A 20,780-nucleotide genomic window follows, 5' to 3' on the forward strand; every position below is an offset into this window, starting at 1 on the left:
GACGAGGAAAAAAATGTTCTAACTTACGCTTGTGTTCGGATTTAGAAGGTTTTATCCGTTCCGGCATTCAACGAATATCAGTTCGAAGTGATTTCGTTTCAGGAAAAACCTTACGTCTCAGTGAAATTGCTTGAAAACAGGATGAACAAATTCAAGGAACGACCGACGATTGATGCTTTTAGTTTCAATGAATAGTATCATTATTATTTTCACGGAATTTTCAAGATATCGTATTTATTGATCATGTTAATCAATCGGAAAACAGAGTTAACAGAGTTAGTTGGAAAAGTCACTTCTCTGAACTATCAGTGGTCGTCGTTTTGCTTCGATCGACAACCTGGATGAGAATTATCAGGAGTCCGTGTCTCCTGTTATTCCTTAATTTTTACGTACCTACGTCTCGGTACATCGATTATACAGTTTTCAGATACTTCGCAGGTATCACAGTGTAATGATATACATTCAATGAGTTTCCGGATATCCAGAACGATCCTTGCGCCTGACGCACTGAGGCAGGCAACCAGAATTACAATTCGTGATGCATGTAATTTAGTATTCGAATAGTAATCCCGGTTGCCTTCCTCAAAGCGTCAGGCGCAACGATCGTTCTGGATTCTAGAAAGTTCTAGAAACTCACGGTACGACTGGTTGAGGAATGACGAATTCGGTCAAGACAAACTTCTACTTTACCATCCTCATTCAATTTCAGCACTAAACTCACACGCTCTTAAGTGGGTACTTGGGATTCTCGTGGCGACATCCGTCGATAATTAATGTTTTACACGTGTTTTCGGGGAAGGAAGTTTTGGCGAGTGAAATCAATCGACGTAAAAAGATTTCAAACGACCGGACGTTTGATATTACTGACAGTATCAAGTCTCTGAGCGATTCGACGGCCATAATGGATGCCTGGATCGCGGCTGGACTTCAGTTAATTGTAAGTTTCTGCCAGTGGCCAAATATTCCACCCTTATACTCGTTGTCACATGAATCTTTTACCATTGAACTGGCATCAACCTGGGAATGAGACAATAGGAGTCAGGAAATGCGTAGATTTGGAACGCGATTAAGCATCGTACTCTACGATTACAATGCATACATGCATAAAAGTATATTAAAAAACACAATCAGCAGATCTAGCCGAGGTAACAATATTTTCATGGGTCATTACAGGTTGCCCAAGGTATAAATTTCAGGTGTTGTTATAATTTTTGTTTACTCAGATACGGTTCCATCAGAACAATTTACGATTATTGTTGGTCACTGCTGAACGTTTTTATTGGTTATCATACAATGATGCAAAAGTAACATCACGATTTTTTCGTCACGCGTTCTGGGGTCTTTTGTTTCTTTGGTCGCGGTTTTCCTTATCTGTCACATATACACGCAGATCCGTGATAATCTTGACACAAACCAATAGACGGTATACGAAAATAATTTTCAGTATTTATCAGAAAACAAAAGTTTGATTTAAAAAACTAAAAAAATTCACTCATGGCAGTTTCGAGTGGTCGTACTTTTCAGTAACTCTATAATCATGGTAAAAAATTACAGGGGTTGAAAATTAAAAATTGTTTATAGCTAAGAAAAAACCGTTCATATTTGAATGCAATTAATTGCATATGAAAGAGCAGAAAAAAAGTAAGGGTTACTTGCGACATTCTCAGCAAGTACATTCCCTTTCTTTTTTTTTCCAAGTATTTTAGTGTGACTTCTCTTGAGGCTGCATATTACTGTTTCTTCTTTTACGATATGTCTGAAATGTCACAACTCTGACTCATTTCACCTGACTTTGGTTCATTAACGACGATGAAAGAACTGCTTCAACTGCACCCGGAATATGGGTTGCTCGATCGTTTCATCTGAAATCAGTTTTAGATAAATACGTGCGAGGAAAAACCTCACGAAGTCAATGAAATTGTATAAAATGACCTAGGTCAGATTGGCATCGTAATAATGCGGCGAGAATAGATTCGTACGGTCTGAATCAACGCTTTTAAGTGGGTTGTTTGATAAATCGTGTTCATCGTTCAATCAATTCACTGTCTCACTACGAAGTGTCGATCACACGTCAGACGGTGTGATATTTTGAAGCACAGAGTGTCGGAATGGTTGTCCAGTTTTTTTTTTTTTCATAGCCGTTTCGATAGAAATGGGAGAAAGTCACAAAAAGTCAGAAATGAACTAAGAGTCTATAGATTATCTACTGTAAAAATGGAAAACGTATGAATTAATATGGTACTGTTTGCATTACGTATTGAAGGTTTTTTTTACGAACATCGAGTAATAGAACTTGGCTTTCAAGGCTGTATCATATTGTTGCGATTTACATTGGAGAATCATTTGATTTATTGACGAGACACGTGAAAAAAGTTGCCAGATTAACTTAACGAGAGCAAACAATATGATCGCTTACCTTGCCTGACGTTTGTTGGTTCGATTGGATCCGGCGGGGTCAGATCCTGATTTTTAGGGTCCTGTGTATTCCGGTATTCTGTAATTTGGGCATAAGCCCTTGCACATCGAGTATACAATTCGATGTAATGCTGAAACATGCACGCGTGTAAGAATCGGACAGGTTTTATGAGTCCGGTGATCTTTCCTTGTTCGTATTACTTTCTAGTAGGATGAAATGGAGCTTCACATGTGACAAAGTCGATCTTTGAGGCCTGACATATACATTTGTGTAATGGGATTTTAGAGACTATTTGCAGGTATTACAGAATTATTTGATACAATGTGTAGTTGAAGCGTGCTGAATAAATGTGCTGACCACAAAATTCTAACTTACCATTCTGACGTTATTCTCCATCAAATCACCGATGCTGCGCTCAAGATCAACGAAAGAGGGTCGATCTGATGGATTTGCTTCCCAACATTGCAGCATCATCCGATAACTGTGACGGAAACCAGGTTAAATGGTTTAGAACGTAAAATAGCAATGATTGGTTGACGTGCCAGATGAATAGAAGCACATATACTTACATGCTTTTGGGTGCGTACTTAGGTTGCTTCATGCGATAACCATCGATAAGTGTTTTGCACATGTTTTCGGGGTTCACTTCGGGGTAAGGAGTTTTGGCGAGCGAGAATAATTCCCACAAAACGACCCCGAACGACCAGACGTCCGATTTGACCGAAAATATTCCGTCTTTGAGCGATTCGATGGCCATCCACTTTACGGGAAGAGGGTCGTTTCCCTCGTCCTTGCAATTGTCGTCTTCCTGGAGGGATTTGGACAAGCCAAAGTCACATATCTTGACGATGTTGTCTTCGGAAAGCAGTACGTTCCTGGCTGCCAAATCACCGTGCAGCACCTGAAACACGGTCAACGGTCTAGTTTGTTCTCGGTGGAGCTGAACCGGGATAACCGTGTACGGAATCCCAGTCGTAAATTCCTGACATCAACCTTTTTAGCCGCAAGATATTGCATGCCGCGGGAAATCTGCCAAGCCCAAGACACCAAGTCTTGCGTGCGAACCGGATCCAATTCCGCATTCGTGAAATCACCCGGGTACTTGGACGATGGTTTAATTTCCGGTGATTGCGAGTTGCTGTCGGCGGCCAAATCTTCCACCCTTGTACTGGTACCCGGATGATCGTTGCTGTCACATGAATCTTCCACAAATGAAGTGGTATCATTCTGACGCAGTGCCGAGTTTGTACTGCTCGAGAATAAAACGATGTATGAGAGAAATTACTTTAAGATGGGGCACAAACGTCATACTCGACAATTCCAATGCATGGATACATGAGTTTAATTATTTATTGTACGAGTTAGTGCAAATGTAATCGATACTGCAAGGTTTTGAAGGACCAGGATTTGTCATTTGATGAAATTTTGATGCACTGTAACTGACTGCTATTAAGCACTACATCTCCTTTACCTATTCGTTTCAACGTTGATCGGGTCAGCATCAGCATGGAATTCATGAATTTTCTCGGAGTCGGTATTCAATTCGTCGACGAACTTTGACCTGCAGCGCCACAAGTAGTCGTGCAAGTTCCCGAAGCGGCAAAATTCCACGATGACTAAGAGTTGGCCTGTCGGTGACCATGGTATGAATCAAGTTTACGAATGATCGCTTTTGTTTCAAAGTCTCAATAGGGAGTTAAAATATGCAGAAACACTCACCGTAATCAAGATTCCTCGTACAAGCACCAAGAAGGCTGACGATGTTAGGATGGTGACCGAGATAGATGAGAATTTTGAGTTCGCGAAGAAGGGCTTTCATGCAGCGAAGGCTGGCTGTTGGTCGTACCGTTTTGACTGCGACCACCGAAATCACCTCGGGTCGACGGATCGTTTTCGCCCTGGCTTTCCAGACTATTCCGAATGAGCCACTTCCCAGTTCCTCGTCTACGCAGTGGAAATAATGTTAATCCATGCAATGACAACGATGAGGTCAATTTCATTACAGCCAAGAATTGTTATGCTTAGTGTGAAAAATTAGCTGACAATCGTTGTCAGACGAAAGCCTGAAATGTGATCCCCGTCTCGAGAAAGTGAGGTAGAGTTGAATACTGAACTAGTGATGCCTCATTGGCTCTGCAAAAGTCACGATTGAACATTTCTCTAGAGAAACAATCAAACTTCAATCACACAATAAGCGTTTATGCCACAAGGGCGTAAAGCGAACTTTTTTGCAAGAGTGACGCGTGTTGCGTTGTGGTGAGTGCAGAAGGTTCACGGCCGATTTGCGTGCAATATTTTTAGTTCGCTGTGACTGAAGTTCGTGTCTGATCTGCCAATTTCGAAGTGAAAGTGAACCTTGGCGTGCACATGTATGATGTTCTGAAAGTGTGTGCAAAGTGAAACAGTTTCCACTTCAGACAGACCTTCGACACTCTATACAATCCAAAAATCTACCCTAAGTTTGCCGTCACAGATTCAAATTTCTCCATGATGGTGATAACAATGAGCAAAAGTACCAAGTCTTAATAGCTTTCGTGGAAATTCCCATTTCTTTTCGTAGGGCAATAAATCAGCCTGATCACTGATGGCAAGTTCCGGATTGAAAGAAGTCGGATTCTCGGTGTAAAAATACGCGTCTCGTTCTCTTTCAACCCTTCGCTCCCGAACCTGGAACACAGAGTATCACGAGTTCGTTATTCGTTCAGTTTATCGCGAGATCCTGGTAATTTTCTTCCATACCTTTTTGTAAAAATTCCAGGCTGCCAGAACGATGAGGAGAAAGAAAATTCCCGTAAAGAGTAGCCAAGTTCGAACTTGTGTCGTGGAGTCCTCTTCTAGAGAGATTTCGTTTTCATTTAGAGTTATAATTAATAAGTGCTTAGATTGGTAGCTGTACAGTATTTTAGTTGTGAAGATGAATAGCCAATACTCAAAATGTCAATTAGCATTAGATTCTGACCGAACAAACGAGTTAGATACAGGCAGCAGAAAATCATTGCAAAATTTGTTACACGGGCGTTTCCTATATTTTCCATTATTTGCAACACGTACCCATGCTTTTTGTGAAAACTCCTTTTTTAACGTTACTCGAATAACAATCCGTACTAACTTCACTGAAACAAGCTTTCACTCCCAAGTCGTAGCTTGTCGAAGGCTGAAGGTTATCAATAAAGACATAATATCTCGATGTATCTTCAGAATGAACAGTGTCGCTATTTTTGGACGTATAGTTGACCGATATGCGGTACATCGTTATGTGTGCCTGCAGATCTGTTGGTGGCATCAGCCATTTTATACTTATTGAATTTGCCGTCCGCTCAGTCACATGGATGTATGGAATATATGGAATGTCTGTAAGAAAACAGATTTGTTTAAAGGTTCATAATTTACAGCATGCTCTCTACACATTTAATGGTGTCGAAATAGACGGTATGACATACATTCCGTATCGCGGAGTTTCTTTATTAAGAGTAACTTCATTCCAATATGCACCGCTTACGCGTGTTCCAAGCACCCACCTTTTTCAGCGAGTGTGATTAACAATAAGTTGGAATAAGTGCTCGCGATTCTTCCACCCGCGCTGATCACGACAAGTTCGAACCAATACGAAGTGCCGCGTGTCAACTGCCCCACAACGTAGCCACTATAGTGTTCGTCACCTTTAACTTGCACCGGGAACGTATCTTTCCATTCAAGAGAACCGTTTTCTGAAGATCGTATCAGATGCGTGTCTCCTGGGAAGTCGATGTTGGACCAGCGTAAGTGAACGAGCTTTGACCCGATGGCATTGGCGGTTAATTGGATTGGATTCGATTCGTTGGAGACTTCGAGTCGAACGAAACCTATGATGTTCTTTAGTCTGTTATTCGTTGCCTGGCATTGGTAGTACCCAGCGTCCGAGTTCGAGGTATTAGCAAAATACAGCATCATCCTGATGTGAGTCTTGTTGAGGGACGATACGTCGGGGACTCCGCCCAATGGAACTTCGTATGGATACGAGACTTTTCGCCACTGGAAGTTCGATAGCCGATATCCGAAGAAATCGCACAACAGAGCTGTCGACTCGAACGGTTCCGTGTACACCGTTTCAGCTCCTACACTAATGTTTTCTGTTGGCGCTAGAAAAAAACGACATCGGATATAGTACCAGACACAGCTCTTCGAACTGTAATTCGGTACGTTGAGTAGTGCACATTATTTACACTATTCTACAAGCTATTTCGACTTCGAGGGTAGAATTGATCACGTCATTTTTTCATTCCAATTATCGCATAATGGATCTTACGTATCACCGTAACGAGCATTGTTCCATTAGGGTGCGAATCGTTGGTCATCTTTGCCACGCAGGTGTAATCGCGACTGTTTTCGTCTTCGGCGTGTCCAACAGTTATAGTCCAGTCGATCTTACTATCAGAATTATTGAAAGAAGTGACCCGTTCACCTTCCTTGGTCCACCAACCCTCGTATCCATGAACACTGACGCTGCAAGTGAAGGAGGCATTGCTGCTTGCTGTGGTATTTTCCGCATCTCGAGTCACGTTCATTGTCAGAAAAGATAACTCCATGTTAGATTTCGATTTTCGTCTCGCATGGAAATCTTTTTCGCCAACTGTGAAATCGTATGGTTCAAGTTCATTGTCGAATTCGATATCGACACAACGTCGTGCGGTATTCTATCTTTCAATTGTATTATGGCAGTGTTTATTTCGATTACTCTGAATTTTTAAAGCAGTTTCAGGTCTTGATTCAAGTTCAATCTAGGCCAGTGAATAAAAGCGAAAATCAAACAAAATTAAGGAAGTGGTTGCTCGTGAGTTAATTTCGATGAAACCTTTTGAATATATTTGGCATGATAAAAGGAACAAAGTTTTACCCGAAAGCTTTGGCACCGAGCCCTCAATTTTGTAGTATATCTTTTTAATGGTAAAATGACGTGTATAATTCAATAACTGAAAGAGTTGAATGTGTTCAGCCATGATTGTGGGTACCCAAAAGCTTCTCAGATCACTGATAAAATACGTTTCAGTAACTCTAAGATCAGAACGATAATTAACAAATCATAAATACGTCGATTTTCAGTCTGGAAATTTGTGTCACGCATTTTTGATGTGTAGAAAAACCTGTGCTGTTGTTCGGTGGTATCAGTTAAAGAAAAAAAAAAAAAATATATAGAATTGGAAAACTGTAAAAATTACGGGTCAAACACCTCAATTTTCCATTAATTTCTTTCATAAATATTTGCAGTGCCAACTTTTTTTTGACAAACTTTTCGAATACGTATTTCAGGTGCGTGAGAATTTTTTTTCATAACAATCTGATTACGAACATCGATTTCCAAAGTGAAATTCTTTGTCGGATGAACTCAATCACCTGATATAACCGTTCAATCAAATTTCTGAGGCATGTCCTTTTGTGCTGAGATAATATAGTTTGCAAGTCACATTTATATTATCTGCATTTAAGATCAATGATCATGACGAAAGTTCAAAGAATGGACCGACGAGCGTTCATCGAAATTGACGCTCAGAAGAGATTTGGAGTGTGACGACGGTTCGCATCACGTTCGTTTCGCAAAGTGTGAAGAGTAAACTCAATCATTACCCATATCGTTGGTCATCACGGCACTTGCATGCCGGTCAGGACAGTAATCATCGAAGCAAGCTCGAACCACCAGACCATAACTGATCGAAGGCGGAATGTAGACGTCTGCTTTATCACGATCCTTGTTTTTATATTTCTGCCAATAAAAATGTTTTTCCATCTCGTTTCCACTTTCCACTGATATCAGATAGGCGTCGATGTAATCCTGGAGCTCTGGTGGTGGCTGCGACCATTTGATCGTTACGGTGTTCGTATAAGTTTCATTCATGATGTCCACAATTGGAACATATTCCACGTCTGTGTGAAAATGATTATTTTTAAAACTTTTCACTCCTTGAGTTTCATTGGACTTGTAATCTACAAGTTTCATTTTCGGTAAACAAACGTTAGCAGATACTATGTACACTTGGGGACGATGAATCTGAGACGGGTAATTTTTTACACTAGACAGTTATGTTGGCAATGCAGAAAAACCTACAGCGCCACAGTCGGCCGAGCGCGAAACGAACTCAATCTCAATAAAGATAACATAACCCATGACCGTAGAATCTAACCTTAGAATACGCGTCCATCTAACAAGTCCATTACCCCTGCGGTATTCTAAGCTTAGATTCGACGGTCATGGGTCATGTTATATTTATTGAGATTGTGTTAGTTTCGCACTCGGCCGACTGTGGCGCTGTAGGTTTCTCTGTGTTGCCAACTTAACTGTCTAGTGTAAAAAATTACCAGTCTCAGATTTATTGTCCCCAAATGTACCTGACCATTCTCTGTACATTATTCGCAAACAGCAAAAATGGAAGCCTTGATTCTAGAATAAATCCCATAAAAAGTGTACCTTTCTCGAACGTCGTCACCCACTTTGAAAGAACGAAGGTGTGTTCCAAGCGATGAAATTCACGTTTGCATTTAGCAACTACTTTCTTGATGTGATAAAGAGTGCTACTTTTCAATTTTCTTATTACGTAGTGTCCTCTGGCCGGATCAACGGATGAATTGAAAATCTGGTCTGCTTGATGCCATTGATTCGTACCATTCTCCTTGTATTTAATCGTAACTTTGTTGTATGTAATATTGTTGTCGCCAAGGAAGTTTGTATAGTTCCAATTAACGTAAATGCGATCTGTTCCGATTGCTCCGACCTTGAGAGGGACAGAATGAAAGTTTTCGACTCGAAGTCTGCTATTTGCTGATATAAGGCTTTTGGGACATTGCGCCTGGCATTTGTAGTCTCCAGAGTCGTCGAGTGTGACATTAGCAAATTCCAGTTCCATTGTAACGTGGGTTTTACTGTTCCAGCGATAATTGGTAGAATATTTTTCGGAAAAATTTCGAACTTCTGGCCACATAAAATTTGTGATTCCACCCCCTATCACGTCACATGAGAGAACTGCACGTCCGGTTGATTCAGCAATAACGGTGTTGGCCTCTGGAATAATTCTTCCGGAAACTAGGAATGAAAATAGAAAAATCGGTGGATGATTTTCGTGCATACAGAAAATAAAATTTCAGTGTCCGCTGTGAAAATTTTATCCTACTTTTGACATTTCAACTTTCCATTCGAAAGCGGTTATACAACTCACTAATTCAAAGAGATTCCGATGCCCTTTAAAACGATCACAGAATAATGTGTGTAAAGAAAAATTATTTTTTTTTCTTTGACGCAAGTTCAAAAGTTTTTCTTTTAGGTATAAAAGTACGCTTGCCAAAAATTTCAGCTCTTAATGTGAACATTAAAGGTTTGAGCATCGTACTTTTCTACTTTGCATGTAAATAAAGACTGAAAAACTGTTTTTTGCTTCTTCCGATTTTTATAACTAACTAACGATGCGTCTTGAGAAAAATATACAGAAATTCGAACGGTCTACAAAAAAAGGTCTGGTATCATTACATAATAAATCTACTCTTTCGAAAGTTATTTAAGATCTTTAAATAATTGTTGACCTTCAATGATATGTCGGTGAGGTGAAAATGAATTAGTAGATTTTTACCAAACGTAGTCACCCATTTTGAAAAAGCGTAACGCCATTCGCTATCACGTCTCTGAAGCGGAAGTACGCCCTTGATTTCGTAAACGGTGCTAGATTTCAATTCATTCCTGATGACGACGCTGCCTGCAGAAAGCATTCGTTCCGGAGTAAAAAATTGGAATTCTCCTAGCCATTGATCGGTACCATTTTCCCTGTATTGAATTAACATCGAGTTCCAATACTGGCCATAAAACCGGCCGATGTCCCATTTTATGGAAATGGCTTTTGGTCCGCGCACTTCGACGGTCCAACTCAAATCAGATGGGAACTCTCCGAGACCCACGTAATCGTAACTAGTGATATTAGATCTTCTCGCCGTGCAAATGTAATATCCATTGTCTTCGGGTGTGACATTTGTAAATTTAAGCTCCATTGTACCGAGAGTTTCGTTGTGCCACCATAACTTGGTTGTGGAATTTAGCACAATCTCCTCGCTTTCGTCATCCCCAACTTTTAGCCATGTGAAATTTGTGAAGTGCTCACTCATAATGTTGCATGACAGAATTGCAGGTTCGTTTAGCCTCGCCAAGACTTGTGACGCGTCTGCAATTATGTCCTTACGCCCTGAAATAGGAAACATAACAGTTGGCACAATTTTACTCTTGTGAAACTTTGAATTAACGATTTGAATACTTGACGTCGTTGTCATTTTTCACTTTGTTGTTTCCAGTGGCATATATTATCGATCGTACAACGTGAACTCAAAATAAAATAAAGAAAAAAAGAAAGAAATGGGTCAATTCAAAACGTCAAACTTTGAAACTTCGTTCACCAATTTCCAAGAACTTCTTTCCACCCGAGATTAAAAAAATAAAAAGTTTCTTCTTTTAATTCATATAATGATCAACGCAATCCAAGAAAAAGCAAATGGGGAGCAGAATTTACCGAGAAGGTTCGATGCGCCCATCATTTGCGGCTATACAGTGACAGGGTTGTAAAATTCCCAATGAAAAAATAATACGTTGACCATTAAATTTAATTTCTCAACGACAATTTTTTGCATTAAAAAAATTAATTCTACGGTTACTGGACATTTCTACCATTAAACAATAAATTTAGTGGCGAGTGAAATTTTTTTTGGACTGAACTATCATACTGAATAAATGCTTGAGCATTATTTCCGATAGCATATCGCAAAGTTAGCATTTGTAAAAACGTCAAGGCTCCCGTGCGAGTGAATTTCTCTTATGGGGAGGCAGATTAACAATGAATTTTCTTTACTTACACGAGGGATCACGTCTATCGTAAGCCAGGATACAACGAACTAATACCAAAAGTATCACCCGCATCTTCAGGGTCTATTCGATATTTCACGACTTCATTTACTCTGATCCGATTGGCCAATAATATTGCAATCGCGGGCGAACTTTTTTGATCCCCAAAATCGCCGTTGATTGGAAATCACTTTATTTTTAACTCGTGGAGCGTGCTTATTTTGTAAACAAACGTTTCCTAACAAACGCTCAAAGTCGTTCCGCCTCAACCGGCGGTGAAACTCATTTTAATTTTTTTTCTGCCGCTGCCTAACAATATGTAACCGCAGAGTTCTCCCATGCGAAATTATATCGCCAGGAAAACCGCCGGTCTTCTCGTCAATGTTATCAACATTTTTACTGAAAAAAACTGCAGTTTCAAGTACATATGTACTCAGTGCCTTGGTTTCGACTTCATATCTGAGTAAGGAAAAATTACGTCGTCAAACGTGCCGCGTGCAGAAATTGCTTGGTTGCCTTGATAAAACTTATATGTGACGAACAATAACAAGTAAGGACCTGAACCTTTTTCAATGTGATAATCAAAATGTGTTGAAAATTTTTCTTAACGGTTCTATCGACCACGTCGAGTAAATAAAAATGTTATTAACGCTTCCAATACAAAATTGCAAAAAAAATTAATCAATCATGTGGAATAATCAACTCAATCTGAAACGGATTTATAATACGTCGTAACAAAATCGTTCGTCACGGTTCTTTTGTTTTCTCAAACGGACTAAATTTTAATATCGCATAATTAATCAATTATTGAAATAAAATTTGCGGCTCTGTTGGTTCATTGCAGTTGTTTAACCCTTCAGGACATGGGTTATGAGATTTTCTCTCATGCTCAACGTAGATCTCAAATATCTTTTAAAATTCAAATGGAAAGACTACTTGAAAATTTTTGTATCTTCCTATAATTTAGTTTTCTAGATACACATTCACTAAAAACTGTTTTTTTTTAAATCAAAATTGCGAAAAAAAATAATTTTTTGGAGAACATGAGATTTTTTCTCATGGCCAGAGTATTAAAGGGTGAGAGATTTTAGCTTTCGTTTCTTTTCGGCCTAGTTCGGGTCGTTCCGTAGTATGCGTCCGCCATACTTGTTTACATGATACATATACCTAAAGAATAATTGTGCAATGTTGTGCTGTGTTATCTGCTTTTAAAAATGTAAAATTTATAATTTAATTGTTGATATTCATTAAATGAATATTATTAAAAGGTGTTAAATAAACGTAAGTCAATATTTTTGTTTTATATATAACCCTGACAAATACATTTTATGAGTACTTAGATCTAAGTTATTTTGCATTGTGAATATTTAATTGATATTACTTTAATAATAAATTTGAGCAATTATTTTACCTTAAAAAACATTGAAAATTATAAATAAATGATATTTTCTTAAGAAAGCTGTATTTAAAATATACTGAGCGCATGCGCAGAAGCCATGAGATTTTTTCTCATGGCCAGAGTAAATAATGGCAGTCAAAACACCCATGTCCTGAAGGGTTAAGGTACGAATTTGAGGGGCTATGTTACACGGTTCAGTTTATTTCTAAAAATCAGCCGATTACAAAAAACGAGGTACACGTAACCATTTTGCGATATTGTCGATCTTTTTTTTTGGTAATTGCAACGCAAAATCAGTTTGTTCAGTTTACTCTACTTTTTTATTTAAACAAGGCTATGACATCAATTTATTGTTGCACAAGCATTAAATTTTCGCAACAGTTACAAGAAAATATAGCGACAGTGATCGTAATGAGAAAGAATAGTAACGGATACTAGACTTCCCGGTAACAGATATAAAACTAATTTTCATTTCCTACCCAGAACTATATTTTTCGATTGTGGTAAAAAATGAAAATAGTTAACGACTGAGCGGTAACCGGAACTAAAAATTTCTCTCAATATACGATCCACCGAAGTCAGAAAAAGTTTGGTAAAATCATCGTGAGAAGGGTAAAGACAGGTTCTTGAAGTTTTAGTGAAAGTTGGTTAGGCGAAGTTTGTAAGAAATTACATTTGTTGACCGAATGAATTTATTATCTAAAGCCTGGGTAATAAAACGTCAATCATGCGGTTCGCTTGGTTCCTGTAGGATGTTTGGATCATGATTTTCGGGGGTCCTTGTATTCCGGAATTCCGTGATTTCGGTGTACGTCTTGTAACGTCGACTGTACAACTCGATGTAATGCTGAAACATGTACTCGTGTAAGAATCAGGTGAGCCAAGGATTTTTAAAGAAATGTGCTGTTTCGTTTTTCTACCTTTTAACGTTGAGTCAAGATCTGATGTAATTGTACACTAGACTTCATATTTCAAGGTAGGGATAAAATGACGAGTATATGAAGAAGAACGTTCAGCTTACCATTTTCACTTCGTCCTCTATTAGATCACCGATACTGCGCTCAAGATCAACGAAAGAGGGTCGATCTGATGGATTTGCTTCCCAACATTGCAGCATCATCCGATAACTGTGACGGAACCCAGGTTAAATGGTTTAGAACGTAAAATAGCAATGATTGGTTGACGCGCCAGATGAATATAAGCACATATACTTACATGCTTTTGGGTGCATACTTAGGTTGCTTCATGCGATAACCATCGATAAGTGTTTCGCACATGTTTTCGGGGTTCACTTCGGGGTAAGGAGTTTTGGCGAGCGAGAATAATTCCCACAAAACGACCCCGAACGACCAGACGTCCGATTTTACCGAAAATATTCCGTCTTTGAGCGATTCGATGGCCATCCACTTTACGGGAAGAGGGTCGTTTCCCTCGTCCTTGCAACTGTCGTCTTCCTGGAGGGATTTGGACAAGCCAAAGTCACATATCTTGACGATGTTGTCTTCGGAAAGCAGTACGTTCCTGGCTGCCAAATCACCGTGCAGCACCTGAAACACGGTCAACGGTCTAGTTTGTTCTCGGTGGAGCTGAACCGGGATAACCGTGTACGGAATCCCAGTCGTAAATTCCTGACATCAACCTTTTTAGCCGCAAGATATTGCATGCCGCGGGAAATCTGCCAAGCCCAAGACACCAAGTCTTGCGTGCGAACCGGATCCAATTCCGCATTCGTGAAATCACCCGGGTACTTGGACGATGGTTTAATTTCCGGTGATTGCGAGTTGCTGTCGGCGGCCAAATCTTCCACCCTTGTACTGGTACCCGGATGATCGTTGCTGTCACATGAATCTTCCACAAACGAAGTGGTATCATTCTGACGCAGTGCCGAGTTTGTACTGCTCGAGAATAAGACGATGTATGAGAGAAATTACTTTACGATGGGGCACAAACGTCATACTCGACAATTCCAATGCATGGATACATGAGTTTAATTATTTATTGTACGAGTTAGTGCTGAGTAGCAAATGTAATCGATACTGCAAGGTTTTAAAGGACCAGGATTTGTCATTTGATGAAATTTTGATGCACTGTAACTGACTGCTATTAAGCACTACATCTCCTTTACCTATTCGTTTCAACGTTGATCGGGTCAGCATCAGCATGGAATTCATGAATTTTCTCGGAGTCGGTATTCAATTCGTCGACGAACTTTGACCTGCAGCGCCACAAGTAGTCGTGCAAGTTCCCGAAGCGGCAAAATTCCACGATGACTAAGAGTTGGCCTGTCGGTGACCATGGTATGAATCAAGTTTACGAATGATCGCTTTTGCTTCAAAGTCTCAATAGGGAGTTAAAATATACAGAAACACTCACCGTAATCAAGATTCCTCGTACAAGCACCAAGAAGGCTGACGATGTTAGGATGGTGACCGAGATAGATGAGAATTTTGAGTTCGCGAAGAAGGGCTTTCATGCAGCGAAGGCTGGCTGTTGGTCGTACCGTTTTGACTGCGACCACCGAAATCACCTCGGGTCGACGGATCGTTTTCGCCCTGGCTTTCCAGACTATTCCGAATGAGCCACTTCCCAGTTCCTCGTCTATTTTGTGAAAAACATAAATGTTAGACCCCCTAAGGAGAACAATGTGACTGATTTCATGTACGCAAAGTATTGTATATGCTTATTGTCAGTGTGACAAATCAACTGACCATCACTGTCAAACGAAGTCCCAACGAGCTGATTCACGTTTCGAAAAAGTGAAAAATAGTTCAATACTTACCTGACAACGCATAATTATTTAACACTGCGACAACTACGATTGGACTCTTGAGAGGAATTCAAACTCAAATCACACGAAGCATTTACACAATATCTTCTGTCACAAAACTTACTTTTTCTACGGTGGTGATGATGACGAGAATACATACCAAGTTTCAGTAGCTTTCGCGGAAATTCCCATTTCTTATTGTAAGGTAATAAATCGGCCTGATCACTGATGGCAAGTTCTGGATTGAAAAAAATCGGTTCCTCGCTGTAGAAATAGGCGAGTCTTTCTCTAACAATCTTCCGCTTCTTTGACTGACAATGAGACACAAAATATTCCGCGGCCATTATTTGTTTCAACTACAGAGAGTTCTTAGTAATTTTCTTTCATACTTTACTGTAAAACTGCCAGGTTCCCAGAACGATGAGAAGGAGCAAAACTGATCCTATCGGAGCTATCCATGTTTCGACTTGAGTCCCGGGTTCCTCATATGGAGTAATGTTTTCCCCATCTAGAGTATCAATTAATTAAGTTTAGTCGGATAGTTATACAGTATTTTATTTATCAAGATAAATAGCTCTGTTTCACGGACGTTATATGTATATTGTTTTCGTGTTCTCGAACACATGTTTTTCATACCTATGCTGTTGGTGAAAACCCCTCTCCGAACGTCACTCGAATAACAATCCGTACTAACGGCTCTGAAGCAAGCTCTTACTTCCAAGTCATGGCTGGTTAAAGGCTGAAGTTTTCCGAGAACAAAATGAGTTTGCGTAGTATTTTGTGAATAAACAATCTTGCTCCCATTGTACGTGTAGTTGACTGATATTTGGTACACGTTTATGTGATCACGTAGCTCTTCTGTTGGAATCGGCCATTCGATAGCGATCGAATTTGTCGACTTCGATGTCAAGGTGATGTTCGGAAAGTACGCAATGTCTGAGGAATAAATAGATTTCCATTAACCATCCAGGTGTGTACACGTCACAAGACATTTCACTGGATTGAACCGGACTGACTAACGGACATAGTCTTATATCGTGGACGTTTGTTGAACTTTCCTGGAATCTTTGAATCAATCAAGTTGAACTTCATTCCAATATGCATCGCTTTCCCGTGATTCGATTACCTACCTTTTTCCGTAGGGGCAATCCAGCTGGAATAAGTGCTTGCGAGTCTTTCACCCGCGCTGACGACAACGACCTTGAACCAGTAGGAAGTGTTGCGTGTGAATTGCCTCACAACGTAGCCACTATAGTACTTGTTTCCTACAACTGGCACCGAAAACGTATCTTGCCAGTCACGAGAACCATTTTGAAAAGATTGTACCAGATGCGTGTCTCCTCGGGATTCCATGTCGAACCAGCGTAAGCAAATGAGCTTGGACCCGATGGTGTGGGCCTTTAATTGCAAGGGTGATTCGTTGGCGACATCGAGACGAATGGATCCGCGGATGTAATCAAGTCTGTAATTCGTCGCCTCGCATTCGTACTTCCCAGCTTCCAAGTTTATGGTGTAAATTGGATTTGACAAAGTTATCCTGATGTGAGTTTCGTTGAACTTTGACACACTGGAAGCTTTGTAGAATTGTCGTCTGTCATAAGCCCAGAATTTTCGCCACTTGAAATTCGACAACCGATATCCAAAGAAGTCGCACGACAGAATGGTTGGATCGTATGGCCTCGAATACACCGTTGCAGCATCTATGATTACATTTTCCGCGGGCACTGAATAGAAGAAAGATAAGTTAACAACCAATAGACTTGATTTCTATTAATTCAAATTCAGTACGTTGAGTAGTGGACGTTATTCACATACATCGACGAGCTGTTTTGCCTTATAAAGGACAATTTATACTGTTATCACTTCTGTCTAACTATTCGTGCAAAGTCAATCTTACGTATCACTGTAACGAGCATTGTTTTACTAGTGCGCAAATCATCTGACATCCTTGCTTCACAGGTGTAAACGTATCTGCCTCCTTCCCTAGCATCTTCCACAATTACAGTCCAGCTGATCTCGTTGTCAGAATGATTGAGAGACCTGACGCGATTCCCTTTCTTGGTCCACCAACCCTCGTATCCCTGAACACTGATGCTGCAAGTGAACGAGGCATTGCTGTTTGTAGTAATATTTTTTTCATCTCGAGTTACGTCGATTGTCAGTACTGGAAACTCCGTATCAGGTTTTGAATGTTGCTCTTCACGTGAGTGTTGTCTTCCATCTGTAAAATCGTATTGTTCAGGTTCATTGTCGAACTTGACATTAACGCGGTGTTTTACGGTATTGTATCTCTAATTCGTATCCTGGTTATGATTACTTGTTATCGAAATCACTTTTTCCTGCATGTCAAAGGTGACTCAAGGTCTTGATAAAAGTCTAACTACCCGATTCCGTCATTCAATGAAATTTCTAAGGGTTACCCTTCGGTTTTAAGATAATCTAGCTTTCAGATCACCTATATTTTCTTACAAAAAATCACCGACCATGATAAATTTTCAGACAATCGATACCAATCAAACTCCGGTAGTGTTTCGTACCATGTAAACATTTTACTAGTGTGTAAGTCTCACTCACGTTCTCATCGAAACAATTGGAATGTGTAACGATGGTTCACCTCACGTTCGTTCCGTAAATTACGAATACTAAACTCAATCCTTACCTGCATCGCTGGTCATGACGCCTTCCATAACGGCACTTGCATGCTGGTCGGGACAGTAATCGTCGAAACAAGCTCGCACCTGCAGATCATAACTGATAGAAGGTGAAAGGTGCACAACCGCTTCATCATGGTATCCAGCCTTATACTTTTCCCAACGAAAATGTCTGTTTGTCTTGTTACTGTATTCGACTGATAGAAGATAGGCGTCAATGTATTCCCGCAGCTCTGGCGCTGGTTGCGACCATCTGATCGTTATTGTGTCCATAATTTGTCTCACAATCCGCACAGTTGGAACATAATCCAGTTCTGTACAGAAATTTCAATCTTTGTGAATATCTTACTCATTGAGCCACGCTGGGCTCGTAATTCCACTTCTTTCATAACCAATAAATGTTATCTGATAGGTACGACATGATTATTCTTAAGCTTTGTGACATGCATGTCTAGCGGGTTCGGAAAAAATATTTCAAGGCTTGAACCCGACCGGGATTCGAACCCGGAACCTTTCGCTTTCCGGGCAACTGTTCTGACCACTGAGCTACCCAGATCGTTACCGAAGACTAGCTTTCGAAATACCACGTTGCATCTTATGAAAGGGAAGACTGATTTCTAAGATGAATAAGATAAAAAGTGTACCTTTCTCAAACGTTGAAACCCACTTTGAAAGAACGAAGGATTTTACCACACCATGAAATTGACGCTCGTATGAATCAAATATGATAGTGATTTGATAGAGAGTGAAATTTTTCAATCCACTTATGGCGTAGTGGCTTGCAACTGGATCAATGGATGAATTGAAAATTTGTACTGGTCCGTGCCACTCATTTGTATTATCTGCCTTGTATTTAATTGTAATTCCAACATATTCGTTATAGTAATTGGTAAAATCGCTAATGATATTTGTATAGTTCCAGTTGACGTAAATTCGATCTGTTCCAATCGCTCCGACCTTGCAAGGGCCAAAATCAAGTTCACTGACTAGGAGAATAATCTGCGCTGATACAAGTTGGCCGGAACTGTTCGCCTGGCATGTGTAATATTCAGATTGGTCGGTCGTGACATTAGCAAATTCCAGTTCCATTGTAACATGAGTGTTGTTGTTCGACCAAATATTGGTTGAATTTCTTGAATTTCCCTTGTGTTGCCAGATGAAGCCTGTCATTTGATTCCCTATCACGTCACATGACAGAATTGCACGTTCGTGTGCCTCAACAATAACAATGGTACGACATGGAACTATCCTTGCGGAAACTAAAAATGGCAATAAACAAAAACACGATCAGATTTAGTAAATATTTTTGTAGTTATACAAAATACAATTCCGGTTCGAGAACGTTTTCGAAATTTAAGTTCTTATGATACATTGACATAAGTAAATGCGTAAACCTTTATCGGACGTCGTCACCCATCTTGAAAAAGCGTAAGAGTCTTTGTCGGAGATCAGATCCCTCGGATCTGAAATTAGGCCCCTGAATTCGTATACGGTGTTGGGTTTCAATGCATTTACGGTGTAAGAAGCTGTAGTAACAATTCGCTCCGGAGTGGAAAGTAAGGGTGTCCGTAGTCGTTGATTCGTACCATTTTCCCGATACTCAATTCCAAACGAATCAACGTGACTTGGGTAAAACAAGTCAAAGTTCCACTTTATGAGAACAGATTCTGGTTTATGAACTGCGACAGTCCAGATAAAATCATTTGGATATTTTCGGAGGTGGACAGGAATCGAAGTACGGCTAGTTGACGTTATTGTCATGCATCTGTAAGTTCCATAGTCCTCGGTCGTGACGCTTGTGAAGTAAAGCTCCATAGTAACGTGAGTTTCGTTATTCCGCCAAAACTTGCTTTTCTTCGTAGAATTGTCAACATTCTCATCGCTTCCACCATTTCTCTCTTTCATCCACGTAAAATTTGACGGATGATCAGTTACAACTTTACACGAGAGAACTGCGGGTTCATTTGGTGTTGCAAAAACTATCCACGCATCTCGACTTAACCACACTAAAACAGATAAAAGGACAATTATCAGATCCAGCTGAGGTGAGGATGTTTTCGTCGGCAAACAAGAATCGTTTGTAGCCCAGTTGACTATGAAAAAATGTCGAACTTTCGATGGTATATTGAAAAAGTGGCATTTTTCACTCACGTCCATGTACAGATGCGGTGTGAACCAGGATACAACAAACAAATACCGAAAGAATCACGCGCATCTTTAAGTAAGATGATAATAATTACTATCCAGTAGATACTTGAGGGATTCTTGAAAATCACTACATTCTTTACAAACTCTGAACGTCGTTCTGCCTCAGCTGAAAATGAAACTTATTCTGATGTCACTTCACTTGGTGCATAACGATATCTAACCGCAGCGTGTTCCGCAGTTCTCTTTGCGAAATGACCGCAATATAAGTATAAGCTCGTTTCTTTGTCTACGTTATCTCCATTTTTACTCAGAGAAAGCGCGACTTCAAGCAGAAATACTCAGTGCCTTGGTTTTGCTTTGGAATTCCCTTACGAATAGTTCCTCATAATGTGATCATCAGAACTTCGTGTCCGCGATGCTTCCAAAGTTAAAAACAAAAAAAAAAAATTATTAGCAAATAACATGACGCGGAATCGCCTGTCAATTTGAACGTACAATGTTGATCACATTTGTATATCGGTACGGTAAATATATCGTAACACGCATCATCGATT

The 20,780-nt window shown here is 40.0% G+C and overlaps 1 protein-coding gene across 3 annotated transcripts; it reads right to left on the reverse strand.

Moving 5' to 3' along the window:
• Positions 1 to 1,118: 1,118 nt before the first annotated feature.
• Positions 1,119 to 20,509, reverse strand: LOC124219148 (uncharacterized). Of its 3 annotated transcripts, none has more exons than XM_069136226.1 (16): positions 20,230 to 20,509; positions 19,473 to 20,084; positions 18,723 to 19,337; positions 18,087 to 18,392; positions 17,325 to 17,648; positions 16,558 to 17,151; positions 16,064 to 16,363; positions 15,817 to 15,935; positions 15,588 to 15,738; positions 4,136 to 4,360; positions 3,888 to 4,044; positions 3,410 to 3,665; positions 2,986 to 3,317; positions 2,792 to 2,897; positions 2,417 to 2,546; positions 1,119 to 1,862 (listed from the first exon to the last, which is right to left on the reverse strand). In XM_069136226.1, exons 1-16 carry the CDS (start codon positions 20,291 to 20,293, stop codon positions 1,801 to 1,803), a joined length of 4,353 nt encoding a protein of 1,450 aa, XP_068992327.1. In that variant the 5' UTR covers positions 20,294 to 20,509; the 3' UTR covers positions 1,119 to 1,800. The 3 variants fall into 3 exon arrangements, with proteins under 3 accessions (XP_068992327.1, XP_046482299.1, XP_046482298.1); XM_046626343.2 differs by lacking the exons at positions 1,119 to 1,862; positions 2,417 to 2,546; positions 2,792 to 2,897; ... (2 more) ...; positions 3,888 to 4,044; positions 4,136 to 4,360 and adding exons at positions 10,426 to 10,611; positions 13,334 to 13,507; positions 13,682 to 13,787; ... (2 more) ...; positions 14,786 to 14,942; positions 15,034 to 15,258 and having other exon boundaries at positions 20,230 to 20,504; XM_046626342.2 differs by lacking the exons at positions 1,119 to 1,862; positions 2,417 to 2,546; positions 2,792 to 2,897; ... (2 more) ...; positions 3,888 to 4,044; positions 4,136 to 4,360 and adding exons at positions 12,237 to 13,507; positions 13,682 to 13,787; positions 13,876 to 14,207; ... (1 more) ...; positions 14,786 to 14,942; positions 15,034 to 15,258 and having other exon boundaries at positions 20,230 to 20,504.
• Positions 20,510 to 20,780: the final 271 nt, after the last annotated feature.

Source organism: Neodiprion pinetum, chromosome 5 (assembly GCF_021155775.2).
Source record: "Neodiprion pinetum isolate iyNeoPine1 chromosome 5, iyNeoPine1.2, whole genome shotgun sequence".
Classification (NCBI taxonomy): domain Eukaryota; kingdom Metazoa; phylum Arthropoda; class Insecta; order Hymenoptera; family Diprionidae; genus Neodiprion; species Neodiprion pinetum.